This window comes from Bacillus rossius, assembly GCF_032445375.1.
Source record: "Bacillus rossius redtenbacheri isolate Brsri chromosome 4 unlocalized genomic scaffold, Brsri_v3 Brsri_v3_scf4_1, whole genome shotgun sequence".
NCBI classification, from domain to species: Eukaryota; Metazoa; Arthropoda; class Insecta; order Phasmatodea; family Bacillidae; genus Bacillus; species Bacillus rossius.
The window spans coordinates 14,467,340-14,483,446 of NW_026962010.1; the positions used below are offsets into that span (position 1 = coordinate 14,467,340).

At 36.4% G+C, this 16,107-nt stretch overlaps 1 protein-coding gene across 1 annotated transcript in view; it reads right to left on the bottom strand.

Annotated features, from left to right (window-relative positions):
* Positions 1-16,107, bottom strand: part of LOC134541724 (tyrosine-protein kinase-like otk) — a 144,919-nt gene that overhangs the window by 73,837 nt on the left and 54,975 nt on the right. The window contains exon 3 of the mRNA XM_063385371.1: positions 8,405-8,506. Coding sequence (XP_063241441.1) covers positions 8,405-8,506 — 102 coding nt within the window. The remainder of the gene's footprint in view (positions 1-8,404; positions 8,507-16,107) is intronic.

Here is a 16,107-nt window from a genome sequence, read left to right on the forward strand (position 1 = left end):
CCGTGTTCGTGGGACAAAACCAGCGATAGTTTTAAAGATCGCACAGAGAAGCAGAACGCATGGCTGGAATGTGCGCATTTTTGGAACCTAAATTTCATGCATGACATGGACAGAAAACAGCAAATAAAAATAGGTAGCAAGTACAATATCTACAGCCTCCTGTTGCAAACGGGGCACATGTTTCTACCGCGGATGCTGAAACCAAACTAGCGGCTTGCTGGTGCGTGTGCAAGGACATCACTGCCGGCGCCGGAGCCGCTGCCGGAGAGGGCTCCGGAATAAACCGGAGCGTGTGCAAGGACAGCTCCGGCCGCCGGATCCGTTGCCGGAGCTAGCACCGGGAAAATACCGGTGCGTGTGCAAGCGCCCTCCACTATAAGGAATTTCAATTTTTCTAACGCAAAAGTCTCTTGTGGCATTACCAATTACGAATTTTTTTAACTTTTTTTTTTAGGAAAAAAACGAAAATTTCCTCTCAAAAAGGGAAGTTTTCATTCGAAAAAATGAAATTTCTAGGAATTTTGAGTTTTTTTGAGGAAGTCTGACACCAAAATGGTCGCCGTGACGTCAGAGGTAGGTCAGTCATTGACCCCACCTTACACCTCGACCTGTACTCATGTGCCCGGACCTGTTAATGTATACTACTGCTTAGTGATAATTTTCTTTGATAAACTGAACAGTTTTAATACCAAAATAGCTGAAAATTCGCAAAAACAAACTTATTTCGGTCCTTATATTTAAGTTGGAGATTAAGGAGAGGACAGAGATGGAATATTCGTAAATACGACTTGACTATTCCCAGAGAAATTATTTACACTTTTAACGAGCTTTCATAAGGGTCTCTCGACCGCGCGGAAATAAAATTTATCGGGAGGAAGGCAACAGCATTCGCCGGCTTGTCCGCCGTCACAGGACGGGGCTATGCGAGGGTTGCTAATCAGCTCTCTGCAGCATCGAGCCCACGGTCCGTCGGGAGAGGGCCTGAGCGGGTTCATTATTCGCGCAGCCGGTAAACAGCAATCGAATTATCGGACGGTGCTTGCTGGACTGTGCCGCGCCGTGCTCCGAACGGCACAAAGGCTTAAATTAAATATTTGTTTTTTCCCTCCCCCACCGTCTGTCGAACTTCCCTTGTCGCTAACAGATCGCATAACCGGAGCGACGTCCTCCCAAAGGTGGCTGGATGTTCTCGTTCCGCGAGTCTACAATTCCCGCAGTTATTCGCATGTTCATTGATCTCTCTCGTGGAAAATTATGAAACTACGTTCTGTTACACGCTGTTAAAACCACACACACATTTCCGGGGGACACAAAAAAATAGCGCTTGTAACTCAGTACACGTGATAAAAGTAAAACTTCGTTGGTAATTCAAGGCTCGACTCGTAAGTATATTCTAAGGGGTAAATCGGCAGAGAGAGAGAGATAGTGAAAGAAGACAATTTTCTAAATAAATATTACTCACTGTTGAAATACAACGTAAAGAAATACTGTGTGTGTAACTGTTTCTTCAAACAATTCTTATGTACGTGTTACTGTTTTTTTTTTAAACAATTCTGCCATTTACAACTCGCCAAATCTTTAATCGCAAAATTAAATTCATAAAAGGGAGCGCTCTCTATGCGGAAAATCCAGGGACTGTGTAAACAGCGCTCTCTACGCTGCTGGTTGAACAAGGAGGAACGCGTGCGCTTTGATAGCAAAAATAAAATTAAAGGCACCCACAGCTGACTGTATAGGATACCTATATATTTTTTATTTATTCATACACCTATATCTCTTGATTCTATGGGTTTTTTTTGGCAGGGGGTGAATCATCGCAAAAAGGGAACGAGCCCAATAACTTTTATATCATAGTGCTCTTCTTATATCTATTGGACCAAGTACCTATTCTCTGTCCTGTCGATATTTAGTTCAAAACAAAGCATCCAAATACTTTTAGCAACTCAAATACAATTAATTTATTGTGAATCAGAAAATAAATAAGAATAAAATTTAAACATTTATTCGATATTATCTTAAGAAAAATGAAAAGTTATAAAAAAAAGCTCAGTGCCGTTAAGTATTCATCCAGTAACATAATCATTCATTAATGCTAATGAATAATTTTAGTTGACAAGTATTGGTTAACTTAAAAAATACGTTCATGTTTGGATGCTATGTTCACTGTCCCTGATTCAAAGTGTTGCAAGAAATTCCCATGAGATTTAAATAATTATTTGGATAAATAAATACAAATAATTTTACAGGGATAGTTACCATAAAATTTTAATTTTTTTTATGACAGTAGGATATACTAAGTACCGGAAAAGCGCAATTTAATATAAAGGTTATATAATTGGAAAGATTGTTTGTTTAATGTCTCTTCGTTTAAAAAAAAAAAAAAAATTAATATTTTTATTTAACTTGATGTAGGCTTTTGGACATACGCCATTGCTTAGCACATGTATGTCTGCAGAAGAAAACTGTTGTGTTTGTTTCGTCTTTTCGTTTGGTCGTGTTTTTGTCTCGTTTTACTGTTGTGCTGAATTTTTTGGGTTCAATATTTTTGTGCTGTCATCATTTGTGGTTTTTTTTTAGTTTCTCTTTTTTTTTTTGAAAACTATTGTGTTTGTTTCGTCTTTTCGTTTTGCTGTGTTTTTTGTCTCGTTTCAACTGTTGTGTTCAATTTTTTTGGGTTCGGAATTTTTGTGCTGTCATCATTTGTGGTTTTTTTTTTCGTTCTGTTAGTCCATTTTTCTTTGCTTTTCCTTGTTTGTTGACCATATTCCTGTTTTGGAATATTGTGTGGCGTTAAATCCTGACAACAGCAATTTTTGCTTAATTTGTGTTTTTTGTCATTTGTGTTGTTTTTTGTAGTTTTCTTCTGCAGACATACATGTGCTAAGCAATGGCGTATGTCCAAAAGCCTACATCAAATCATGCACTCCCATTGCATAAATCTTTCAAATATAATATTTTTATTTAAGTAATAATAATTTATATATAAAAGTTAGCCAAACACCGCTTCAATCTTGGGTGTCAGATTTCTTTCGTCTCAACTAAGTGCTATCATTGAATATATATATATATTTATATATATATATATATATTCAATGGTGCTATTATGCGTGTTTTCAAAAGCTTAAAGAAGTTTTTTTGCATCATATTAAAAATTTCAGTAAAATGAGAAATTCATAATAGCGCTAACAAGACCGCAAGATTTTTATTCCTTTTATAACATGTAACTCTGAAATCACCTAGTGGCACTCAGCATTACAAAAAAAAAGGTTTGGCGTGTATTTGCGCTTAGCATTGTCACCTATATCACGCACACAATCCTGTGGACTGATTACTAATTCACATTTTCCGTTATATGACATGAAAACCAACGGAGTAATAAAGATAATCTTAGAAAGAAGCTTACACATAATGTAAAGTTAAACTCCGAATAATAATGAAGTGACTGTATATACCGAAACCTATGAGTACGCGCACACGTTTCTCATGGTGTTTATCACGCCGTTGCTATGTTCATTTTTACGTGTGTTTAGTTGGTGCTATGAAGCGAACCCAATGTTATCGAATTAATATATACATAACACTCAAATGGCGTGTCATTTTAGCAGCATACATTTTTTGACATAGCGTAGGGTATTTGGAAAATATACATGTGAAATTGATAATACAACATAAATATTAATTGAGGTTATAAGTTGTTACCACTATAATATATTTTGGTAAATATGTACTTTTATTTTTCTTTGGACATGCAAAAATTAGAAAAAAATATTACACTTAAACTGGCATCAAATTTTTTATTTTAATTATAAAAACATTTGTATAGCCAAAACTTGTAATGTTAAGACGTTTAAAATACCGGAAATAAGCAATTCCGCTATCATGTTTAACTGAAAAAATTGGTTATTCAACCACATTAACTATGCAGTGGTTTCATGCCTCTTGACGTCATTGATTTAAATGTAGCTCCCATATCTAATGGTTTATAACGAAAAATTATCGAATGCCTTTCATGTTTCGATAGTGCTTGAAGAAAACAAATGTCTTTGCAATTATTAATATCAGCCCGCTATGCAACAAGCGCGCAATATCAGGAGAGATGTATACACTGTAATTAGATAGATTTCAAAGAAATCTATTATAGCTGTTGCCATGGTGCAACTTACGAAAAATTTTAAAGTGAAACTTATTGGCTGAAGGGGTAACAATTATTAAGCGTTAAATTAGGGTAAATTGCTAGGTGTGTTGTGGGGGACCCAGCAACGAGAGGGAATAGTTAGGTACATGGTGAGAGAACCGGTAGAGGAAACGGCATGGCACAAACGACTACACCGGACAGACCAATGCGAGTATTAGGTTTTGACAGGAGTTGAGGCTGCCCTGTGACATTAAGTTCGGCCGTCCTCGCTAAGAGCCTACCAGCACCACAGACTATGTCAATTATCTAGAGGAGCGTATGTCACTCATACACTATCAAGCTCGTAAGAACCTCCGATTAGCGACTAACCGAATGAAGACAATGTAAAACTTGAAAGCTAACTCGACTGGTTATCAGAAAGGCGATTGGGCGTGGTTGTACAACATGCAGAGAAGGAAGGGCAAGTGCTCTAAGCTTCAAGCATCATTGTGAGGCCCATGTGAAGTGTTAAAAAAGCTTAATGGTGTGGTCTACCGCATCCACAGAGGAAAGAGGGGACGAATGAATGTGGTTCAGTTAGACCGATTCAGAGAATATACCATAAGAGATGTGTTACCTGTTAGGATCAAACAGGTTGAAGGATGGGAGAGTGTTACGAATGTGGGTGGCATGGGCATAAAGCGCGCTAGGTGCCCGGACGCCTGGCGGGCCTGCATGGCCACTGACGTCATGCGCGCTTACCTTCGGGATTAGAGCGGCCCGGCCTTAACACTCCCTGTCCCCGTACCCTTCTTTCTCAGCGTTTTTATCTATTCATTAGCGGTCTGGGAATTCCGCGGGCTTACTGTAGCTACCGCGTGGAGTGGCGTGAATAAGGGCCGCTATTCTAGTTGCTTCGAGTATCGGGTCGGCCCAGGATGACGCGTCATATCACAAATACTACAGTCAGTTCCAGAATGTTGGCAAACGGATATAAAAGCGGTGACGCTGGCCTCCGCGGGAGTTTCAACAGGCGAGTTGATTGAAGTGCGTTTTCTGTGAGCGGCGCAGGCGCGGAGCGACGCGACGGGACCGTGCGTATGTGACCGAGTGGTGCGGAACTGTGTGTTTACAGGTGCGCGACCAGCGGGGAACCACTGTCAAGCCTAGCTTTACTGAGGAGTGTGATCTGTGGATTGGACCGACGCTTAGTGATCTGTGATCATATATTAATCGGGTGTTAATTATTAGTAATGTAAATATGAGTATTAAAAGAAAACTTTTTAAAATTACTTTGGCTATCCTTACGGATCCATTTTCTCCACTCGTAACAGTACTTTGAAAAACTTTGCAGTCGTTAGGTAAGGAAGTTGGTGTTTTCCTGTGTGCTTCTCCTTCCATTACACAAGTGTTAATATGAGGGGTCCCTTATAACCGGTGATTTTGACATCCGGTTCATGTCGATTCTATTCTTTCATCCTTTCTGCAATATTTAACTCAAACTGTAAACCTTGATATTATTTAATTGTTGTCCAAATACAGAATTATTAAAATAATTTTATATACACAAATTTTTAATATGTCTTGAAATGAACTAAACTTAAAAGCAGTTAGTTGTAACAAGTAATTTTCAACCCAATTAAATCACCCTTCCCAAAAACGTATGTTTTGTCGATGTACATCAACACTCATAAACACGTAGCATATCCTAACTTCAGTTTTGAAATAAAACTCCTAAACAGTGTACAAGGGGAGTCCAGGCAGTGACGTCGTCAGAACGTAACAAAAAATAGCAATATAAATTAAGTATAGTGTGCAGAGCGTAACAGAAATTTTAACGATCCGAAACAAAATGATGTAATTATAGTGATATGTTTGAAAGCGTGTTAATCCTACTTACACTAACATAGTGACATCGAAAAATTGGTTATGGTAAGAGCTTTTGACTGATGATACGTCAATCGCTCATCAGACAAATTTTTCGGATGTCTACAAACACTACTCTAACACAAAAATTATATAAACTTATAATACATAAAACATAGACATTTATAAACACATAACTAGAGACCGGAAAAATTCGTGAATTCATTTCGCGATAAGCTAAAATACAAACAGTTATACCTCAATGCTGCCTCTGCTAATGGCTCACAACTCACCTGGATGACTCTGGGCCAATGAGAAACACCCGACCAAAGCTTTATAAAATCACAGGCTGCTACGCCGGCACGTCTCACAAGACGGCAGCCAATGAGTGGGTGACATTTGACCGAGTGTACGTAGAACTATGGAGTTCATCCTAGAGGTCAATGAACCCGCGAATTTTTCCTGTCCCTACACATAACTTAAACCTCAGCTGTAAATTATTCTGCGCTTACATTTGCAATAAGGCCCCTTAAATCGACATTTTTAAAATTTTTCTTAAGCTACCGAGCTGTTTGCTGAAAACACAGATTGCAGCAGCAGTGCTGCTAAAGCGCCGTTAATGAGCTGACGCAGAACCACCAACAGTCTGTAAAACTTTGACTTAAAAATCTGACGGATGTGCCGGCCACTCACTCAAAATTTTAGTCACAAATGAAAGAAAACTATATGCATCAATTTCTCACGTCTTTTTCTCAGTGGGTTATGAGCTCATGTCAACTTCATTCCTTACAATATTCCTCCTCCTCCCCTCGCTCCCCGGAGCATCAATATTCACTATTATGAGTTATTGGAAGAGTATTAAGCAACCGTATACCAGTGAGGCTGTCTATATTGTCGACGTACACATTTCAAATAAGCGTGTCTTCGCATATGTTACTAGCAAGCGCATACATTTCACTCCTATACAATGATTAGATGCAAACATTATTATATATTATTATCACATTATCCTACACCATACATTATTAGACAATGAGGTTTCAACCACGTATTTTTATCACATTTAGAAGACTGAGCGTGTCGAACGTTTAATATACACAAAATTAATTTTTATACAAATATGTTATTAAAAGAATTAGAAAACTTAGGTTAAAACACGGGAAGCGTACATTTCACAGGAATGAGGGCCACACCCGAACAGTTCCGAAGTTCTCCGAGGTTCGCTGAGTGCTCGTAAATAAAAGAGTATTATGCAATTTTTATATTTTACGAACAAATAATATTTAAAATAATGCTAAAATAACATTAACCAACATTTGATTGTAGTTATAACCTAACCCAAACCACACACCCGGAAAAAAAATTACACTGAACGAACCTAACATAACCCATAATTTTACTTCGGTAAACTTCGGAACTGTTCGGGTTGCAGTTGTAGCTTTCATCCCTGTGTACTGAAGGATACCCTTAAAACACCGTAGATAATAATAAAAAGTAAGAACATGATATTAGAAAAAAAAATCGTTAGTTCTGCTAACGAAAACTGTTTGTTTATCTTGTACAACGATTAAAATCACTCGCCTCCGTCAAAGGCGATGGACGTAGATCGGCGTGGTTACAACCCGGATTTCCTGGAAGCGGAAAACTTGGCGGACGTTGCAACTTCTTTTATCTCGCCCGTTTATTTCATCACTGCTCAATTCTCATCTCATCACTAGGGACCGGAAAAATTCGCGTATTCAATGACCTCTAGGATAGACTCCATGATCCTCTATGTACTTGTGCAGATTACACCTGCTGATTGGCTACTAACTCGTGACACGTGTTAACTGGGAAGCTTGTGATTCGATACTTCTATTGTCGAACGTATTCCATTGGTCCAGAGTCCTTCAGATAAACTGTTGCCCAATCACTGAAGCAGCAAGGAAGGCAAATGTAATTGGATTCTAGCCTATTGCGAAATGAACCCGCGAATTTTTCAGGTCTCTACTCATCACTAGAGCCACGGAATTTTCGCACATTAATTTATTCGCAAGCTAGAATGCAAACCTCCACACTGTCGCACTGTGTTCGTGATTGGACCGAAGTTATCTGGACACGCCCCTCTACGACCGTGAGCCAACGATGTTCAACTAGGAGAGAAGTAAGCGAATCAGGTAGTGCCAAATAACAAGGATCAAAATGTTCTCGCTAAGAAATCAACCAATGGGAAATTAAACATTGGTCGAGCACACCTATAACTTTGACTTCTATCCTGAGGCCAGAGGATTCCGCGAAATTTCCGGGACTCTACTCATCACCTCTCATAGTAAGGAATGTTTCGAATGCCGACGGGACGCTAACACATGTATACCATTTATTCATTCATTAATTAATTTATTCATTAATTGATTCGCTCGCTCGGCGGAGACGGGAGCCGCTCACCTCCGAGTGCTGCGCGTGGATGGCCTGGTATCTCTCGTCGCCCGTGTACGTGGTGAGGCCGACCGTGAGCAGGTGGAAGTCTTTCCTCCTGATCCACGACACCTGGAACAACATCGCAGTTCTTTAGTGCAAGCCATTTTTATTTATTTGTGGATGCTCGTATGATATCTTCGGCAGTAGAAACTAAAAAAAAAAAAAAAAAATTGCTATGTCTGTAAAGTCAGTTTACGGACGATAGTTTAACGTGACAACGTCATAACCAAACATTGATGAAATTATTTCACACATTTATGAATAAAATTGAATCATTTTTATTTTAATAATAAAAGAATAAATACTTGAAATTGTAATAGTAATCAGATTTTTCAAATGCAAGAACAATTATCTTTTTATTGCCGAAATTGTTGTTGTAATATGCAATGAAAACCACATTAACTTTCCACTTTACTTTTTAAACAGTCGAGTGCAAAAGAGATAGATGCGGCGCCAGCGTACAATGTGCGTAACGGGACACAGCGTAACGGAACAATGTGCGTAACGGGACACTTTTTCTTGCGTGCAGCCGGCGTTCATCGATTTATTAGACGTTGTCACGTCAAAAAAAAATCCTTTTCGTCACATCCTACAGGCGTAGGTAGATTTCTCGTGGAAATATTACATTTTGTCCAATTTTGAAATTATATTATTGGAACAATTAAAAAAAATGTTAACCCAAATAAGGTTATTAATTTTTTTCTGATTATTAATTTATAATAACATCGGTAATTCACATAACGAAAAACATTACGTGTCAGTACATAGATATTTACTCGGAGGTATGTCTGTAGGAAAATGTAGTTTGTATATAATAAACCAAAACTAATAAATATTATGACGATATAAATGGTATGTGTAACAAAAAAATAAATTATTTTGTACTTTATAATAATTTTTTTTATTATATATAATTAATAAACGTCTTTACGATACTAATGCTCTGAGACAATGCTACCTCACTCATACAGTAAGAACACCCAATTAAAGGAAAAATAATATAGTTATAATTTATTCAATGCAATTTAAATTTTACCAGAACAAATTTTTTAATAACAATATATTTAACTTCAAAATTATAAATTAAAATAGTAAAGCATAAAATACAATAGAAAACCACCTACTCTCGCAGCTGGAAACCAGATAATAACATGATCTCTCAGGTGCACGGCCAATTAGATGACTGCTCACCTGTAGCTATATGTACCATACAGGTATATGTATATATACACACCACCATTTCTCCTAGTGTCCTTTATCAGCCGGTTTTCGCCTGAGGATGGGAAAGATATAAGTTCCTGAATTTTCGCAACTGTTGTCTTAGTAAGCATATTGTGTTCGTGTGCGCTGTCATCGTCGAGGTGTCAAGATTGTATGTTTTTTTTCACATCGCTGGGTTTGCCTATGCGTTTCTGTGTTGTTTTTCTGTTCACTATCAACGCTGGGTTCTTCTGTTTGTCGATGTGTTCTACAAGGTATTTTTTTGTTGTTTATTACTTTTTTATTATTACTGTCTTGTCTTTTGTTACCTCACTGTATCCGTCTGTAGTGTAACAATTTTTTAATTTTTTTTTTTACTAATTCCTTCAACGATATTTTCTGTTCCGTCTACTTATTTCATTCTTTGACATCGCGTGTTTTGGCTTGTTTTTGTAGTGTTAAATGTTTAATTTTTTCTGTTTTTTTAAAGGTTTCTTTTTGACATCAGAAATGCGGTATGTTCAAATAAACAGCTTAAATTAATCATTCTCTTTGCAAGTAGATTTCAAAGAACGTAATTTAAAAAATTTTGAACATAATCATTCTGTAGATATGCAGCCTCCTGGGATACCTAGGTCCCAGTAGCCTACACTTCCACGCTGAAAAACACACAAATACAATGCCAATATGGTTTAGACAGCCAAAGTCGGGTGTTCTGAACATTATAGCTGAGTGAGGAATGATCTTAAACAAGAGAACAAGCATAAGTATAGTAACTATACGTTATTATTATTTATTTTCCAAACAAGGTAACAAATTTCAATATTCAGACAAACCTCTTAATGCAAATACTTGATTAAACATGAAAACAGAATAATAACGTACAATGAATAGCATGACTTTATCGAAATACAAAGATTAATGCCGCAGCACGCTGAACAAATGCATATATATGGATATACAATTTTTACTTGACATATTGCCCCGCAACGCGTAATATGCAAAAACAGTTAAACATTAAAAAGAAGTTTTAGTGAAATTTTACAGCAATTGAGAGACCCATGGGTCAATAGGGCAAGCAACGCACGTAAAAAGGCATGAGTCACAAACACGGAAACGTCCGCAATCATGAAATCTAACGGAGCGAACGCACGAACAAGCGACTTCGTAGTCGCAAGAACAAGCAAAATTTATTTCATAGCCCAGACGGGCGAGATTCAACACAAAACAGAAAGCATTACAGAAGGAACTGATCACTACAAAATTTAATTACGGACGGAATCGTAACACAAAAAAAAACGGGAGAGAAGGCACTTGAGATACACACTTACCAGACATGGCTTTGCAACGCTGGACGATGAAGCACCGCGCCCATCACGCACTAATATCAATTAATTACAGGTAGCAAAACACAGGAATTTAACTAGAAAGAAGGTGAACGAAGAATTTATAAACAACGTTAAAGAGCGGCTACCCTGCGCTACATAGACCAAACTAACACCGCAGCCGTTGTAAAACCAAGTGGGTTCGTGATCTCGTGCGATTAATGACGGCAAACCTATCACATCGCAGACAAAGTATTCAGCAGGAGCTGAATCGCAAAATCCTAATGCTGCGACGGACTGAGGAAGAAGAAGAAGACTCGTCCGACGGCGGACCAACACTATAAGGCCTTCTGCCTACGCCACTGCGCAAGCGCTCCGGCAAGGTAGGGGAAGAAAAGGCACATCACAAGAAGGAGGGGAGGAAATAGGAAGGGGACCTATGACTGACGGGAGGTCGGCAAACGCGCGCACGTTTGAAACCGTAGCAGCAGCTGCTGCAGATATTTGAAACCCTGTTAAAACTAACAAAATATGTATTATTTTTTAAGTAGAATAAATCAATTTTTTATAATATTCACTACTTTACCATCCACGGCTTCGATTAAGCGAATATTGTAACATTAAAGAAAAAATGGGTTAAATCCTTTATAAAACCAATATATACAAGAAAATATCAGGTCTATTCAGGACGATTTAATTTTGAAAAGTGGTTACTTATATGAAACTGCTTATATAAAAAGTATAAACTCGTGCCATTTACCCACGTTTTCATTAACTAGCTTTGTAGTCGCAAAGTTTGTTTGTATTGTTCTGTAAAAAAATTTCAATTTATTTTAAACTAACTTCCCGATGAGCTAAAGACTTGAAAATCTAAACATAGATCAGTACTGGATGACAATACAGACACAAGACTAAATATCAGAAAATAATTATTTCCATAAAAATATTTATCTACCACGTTTTAAAGCGCGCTAAATGTTTTAAAACCTTTCACCTAGCCCATATAGATTTATAACCCAGTACTGATTCCGAACCCCATAAAAATAGTAATGAATATTTGTGATAGTGAATTTTAATACATGTGAAAATACTACGAAAAATAATAAGCGCATGTAATAATAATAATGTAGGAAGTAGCTGTCGTTGAGAAAACTCGCACAACAGTTTGTAACATTAGCAGTGCAATATAATTGTTAGTGAATTAAGTTAATTATTAATGCTTCAATGATCTGTTTCATGCGACCCAAGACTTTCGTTTAAAATCTTACAATTATTTTCATGGACACTAAAAACTCACATCACAAATTTTCATGACAATATGTTTTGTGTTAGGAATCTGTATGGGGTTGTAAATCTGTATGGGGCTAGGATAAATTATTTTATAGTTTTTAGTGCATTTATAAACGTAGTTTTTAAATTATTTATTTAAATATTTTTTATTCAATTTATGTGTTATAAAATACACATTAACCTAAATAAAATCAAACTATTATCCTTTCTACTTCATAAGTAAGCAAATTTCGAAGTAAAAAAGCTTATACAAGCAACCATTCCTTTTTAATGAAGATTAAACGAAAATCTACATTTAGAGTGCCAAAACTGGCTACAATAATACTCACTTAAAACTAACATTACAATTTTTACCTTTTATTTTATACTATTAAAATTTGTGTAATACTCGTATTATAAGCTTGAGCTTAGTTACAAGTTAGCTGTCAAAAGTGTTATTTTTTGTAAGAGGATATTCATAGAGACCTTAATAGAGGAAGGTTCATTATATTTTCTTTTCCCTTTGAATTTTTCTCACTGGGATAGTATTGAAAATATATTTTCAAATAATTATATATGTATATAAAATTTCACATTGTTTGCTTTCGAGTATTCGGTGATAGCTTTTAACCCTAAAAGAGCCAACTGATTATGTTATGGCTTAATTTGGATGTACATTTAAAAACTCAGTAGCTAACATTTAAATATTTATTATTTTGAATGCATTTAAACTATTTTTTGTGGTATTCTGATATAGGGTTATTTTAACGGTCAGTTCTAACATATTGTAAAAAATTTCCAGTGAACCAACTTATACTAATTGAAATTGCTATTCATGCAAGCTTTACTAAATTCTTTCATTGCTTAAATTTGCTTACGCGGTAATGGCTGTGTTCTGAGTTAATGCATCGACAGAAGCCTTAAACAATGAAAATGTATATATACAGACATATATAGCATATTTCTTGCCCTTGGGTTTTTCATATCAAAAGCACATTTGCAAATTTGCCTAAGCAGTACAAGAGCAATTTGTGTAGTGTTAAAAATATTGACACGCTAACCTACCTCCTCAGAATGAAAGCAGAAGACCTCAGCCACATCAGACGTATTGGAACCCTGTAATCTCATATGTTTTTTTGTTACTTTAAATTTCTTGAACAAAATTTACCGTTTGGTTTAACTTGGATGAAATAAAATAAAAATATACATTTTTTTTAGAAAAAAGAAGAGAGAGGTAGGAAGTGAAAATGTTAGTGTAAAAGGTTTTCTACTTCGTTTACTCGTTCACAAGAGACAAGAAGTTTATAAATTCAGAGCTAAGGTAGATTTTTATAAAATATATAAAAACTTCCAACATTTATTAATGAAATAATATTAATTAAAAGCTGGACACTTAAAGTTAACCTATTTTTAACAGATTTGTATTTTAAAATAGCATGTTTCTACATCTCAATAGAGAGACTACATTGAGTCTTTGGACTATCAAAAATACCAGATGTATATAAAAGAATTTCCCAGTTTCAATGGTATCATATATTACAACAGTTTAATTACGACCAACCCAACGGTCAAGGACATAGACGATCAATCACTCTCGTACAAAGAGATTCAAATGAGAGGGTCTCAATCCTGTTGCCAAATAAACTCTTCAGGTTCACCCTGTAATAAATGGGGAAAATCCCTTATTTCAACATATCCAGAAAATCCACCCTTGTTACGGTAGCTTCAGCGAAACAAAATAATCTGTACACTTGAGGTCGGGACACAGTACAGAAAACGTTTAATCTTGGGGAATCTCTTTGGTGTCCTATTTATTCATGGGATGTTATGAACAGCAGAAACGAACATTATGGCTACTTCTATGAAAAGTTGACTCATCGCTGAACACCATACGATCAAGGAAGTCATCTTTCGCACAAACACTGGAAGTGAAAATTAAAAATGTATACTATATTCATCTGGCTTTAAAAGCTTGTTGCAAATGTAACCTGTATAGACGAATGTATAAACATGGTCTTAAAAGCTTCCACATGATCTTTTTTGGCAACTGAAGTTCAAGACGTGCTTTCCCAACAGATTTCTTAAGACTATGCCGGAAAAATGCTCTGACACTGTCAATATCCTGGACAGACACTTTGGGTCGTCCCGTGCTTCTCCCTTTACAAATACCGCCGGTCGTTTCGAATTGTATATACCATCGGCGGATGTTTTTGCCACATGGGGGATCGTAATTAAACTTTAATCGAAACACACAAGTTGAACAGATATTACAGATTCACTCTTAACACAATGCAGAACACAAAATGCTTTATGCTTAGGAGTCGCCATACTCTTTAATTGTGACCTTGAACCAACACTCTACAATAATAAAAATTATACTTTTAAAATTTATATATGAAACCTTATGTTATGGACAAATTCTATATCTCGTGCAAGGACATATCCAGCTCAAAAAAAGAAAATTTGGGGAGGGGGCGTTATCTAAATCCAAACGAAAGGGGTACATTTTCTGGTATTAAACTTTTTCATGGGGTAGGAGGATTCACAACAATAAACAATGAACAAAAATTATGTTTTAAAATAAAGTTTGCAGGATAAGAGGTCAGAAAACTGCTCTCAACAAGGCAATCCGAGTTCAATTACCGGCGCAAGTGGGAAACGTGGCGGACGTTTCCACTGTTTTGAGTTTTCTCATGGTACTCCTGTTTCCCTACTCGTTCATTAAGTAGCTGCTATATACCCCATATCATCTCACCCCACGCATTCTTCTGGCTCGCCGTAACGACAGATCTATCCCTCGGGTATGGCAGCCGGTTCCTTAGGCTGGTTTCCCCAGACACGAAAATAAGGGTTCAGGTGTTGAACATGCTACACCTCTACCCTAATACCATTCTAAGCACACAAAACCTCTCCCAAATCTTAGATATGGCATGGCCAGTTCCTTAATTTTAGGAAACGGATTTTGGTGTCCAATCCGTGACCTATCTGTTGCCCAAACTTTCACGCATGCAAAGAGCTCAATTTCTTTTTGTCCTGATGGTGGACCCGCGTCTGTGCTCCATTAACCATTTATATATATCGTGCGTGAACATCAAAAAATGTACCAAGCATTTTGGAGTGCCAAATACAACTTTATTATAAAAATAAAATCGCAACTTAAAAAGCACATGAGAAAATTCTGTTATGATGTTGCTATCTCTGATATTATTGTATACAACTGCATCGAGGAATGTGAAACTTCTGCTAGAATGTGTTGGTACCAGTTTATAGTCTCACGCAGAGCAACGTTTATTAAAAAGAATGCCGATATGTTACCTTACTAAGAATTTTTGAATTGTTAAGGAATAAAGCGGGAAATCTTTCCTCAAAACGGGAACTTTTCCCTCGAAATCGGGAAATTTCTAGGAATTTTGAGTCATTTTGAAGAATTTTGAAGTTCAAGGTCATTCAAGATGGCCGCCGTGACGTCACAATCAAAGATGATGGACCCCGGCACCTCAAACCACCGGTCCCAGTATGCCCATTTACATACTACTCAAACAAGTCTTTAAAATATTTTTTGCCTTTATAATAAAATATATTTTATACCATATTTAAAAAAAGTGCAGTTATTTGTAAATATAGTAAATTATATTGTAATTATGCAAGTACAAATTTCCTCTAACTGAGCAGCAGTATTTTACAAATGGATGTATGTTAATAAAGTCATGGCTTTTGTATTTAAGCCACATTATTTTTAAATTTATAACAAAAAAAATTGTTACTATATGTGTTATATTATAATTTAAAACGTTTTTTTTTTATAAAAAATACACTTGATTTTGACCTTCAGAAATGACATAGGTATATATAAAATAAAGAAATTAATTATTTTAA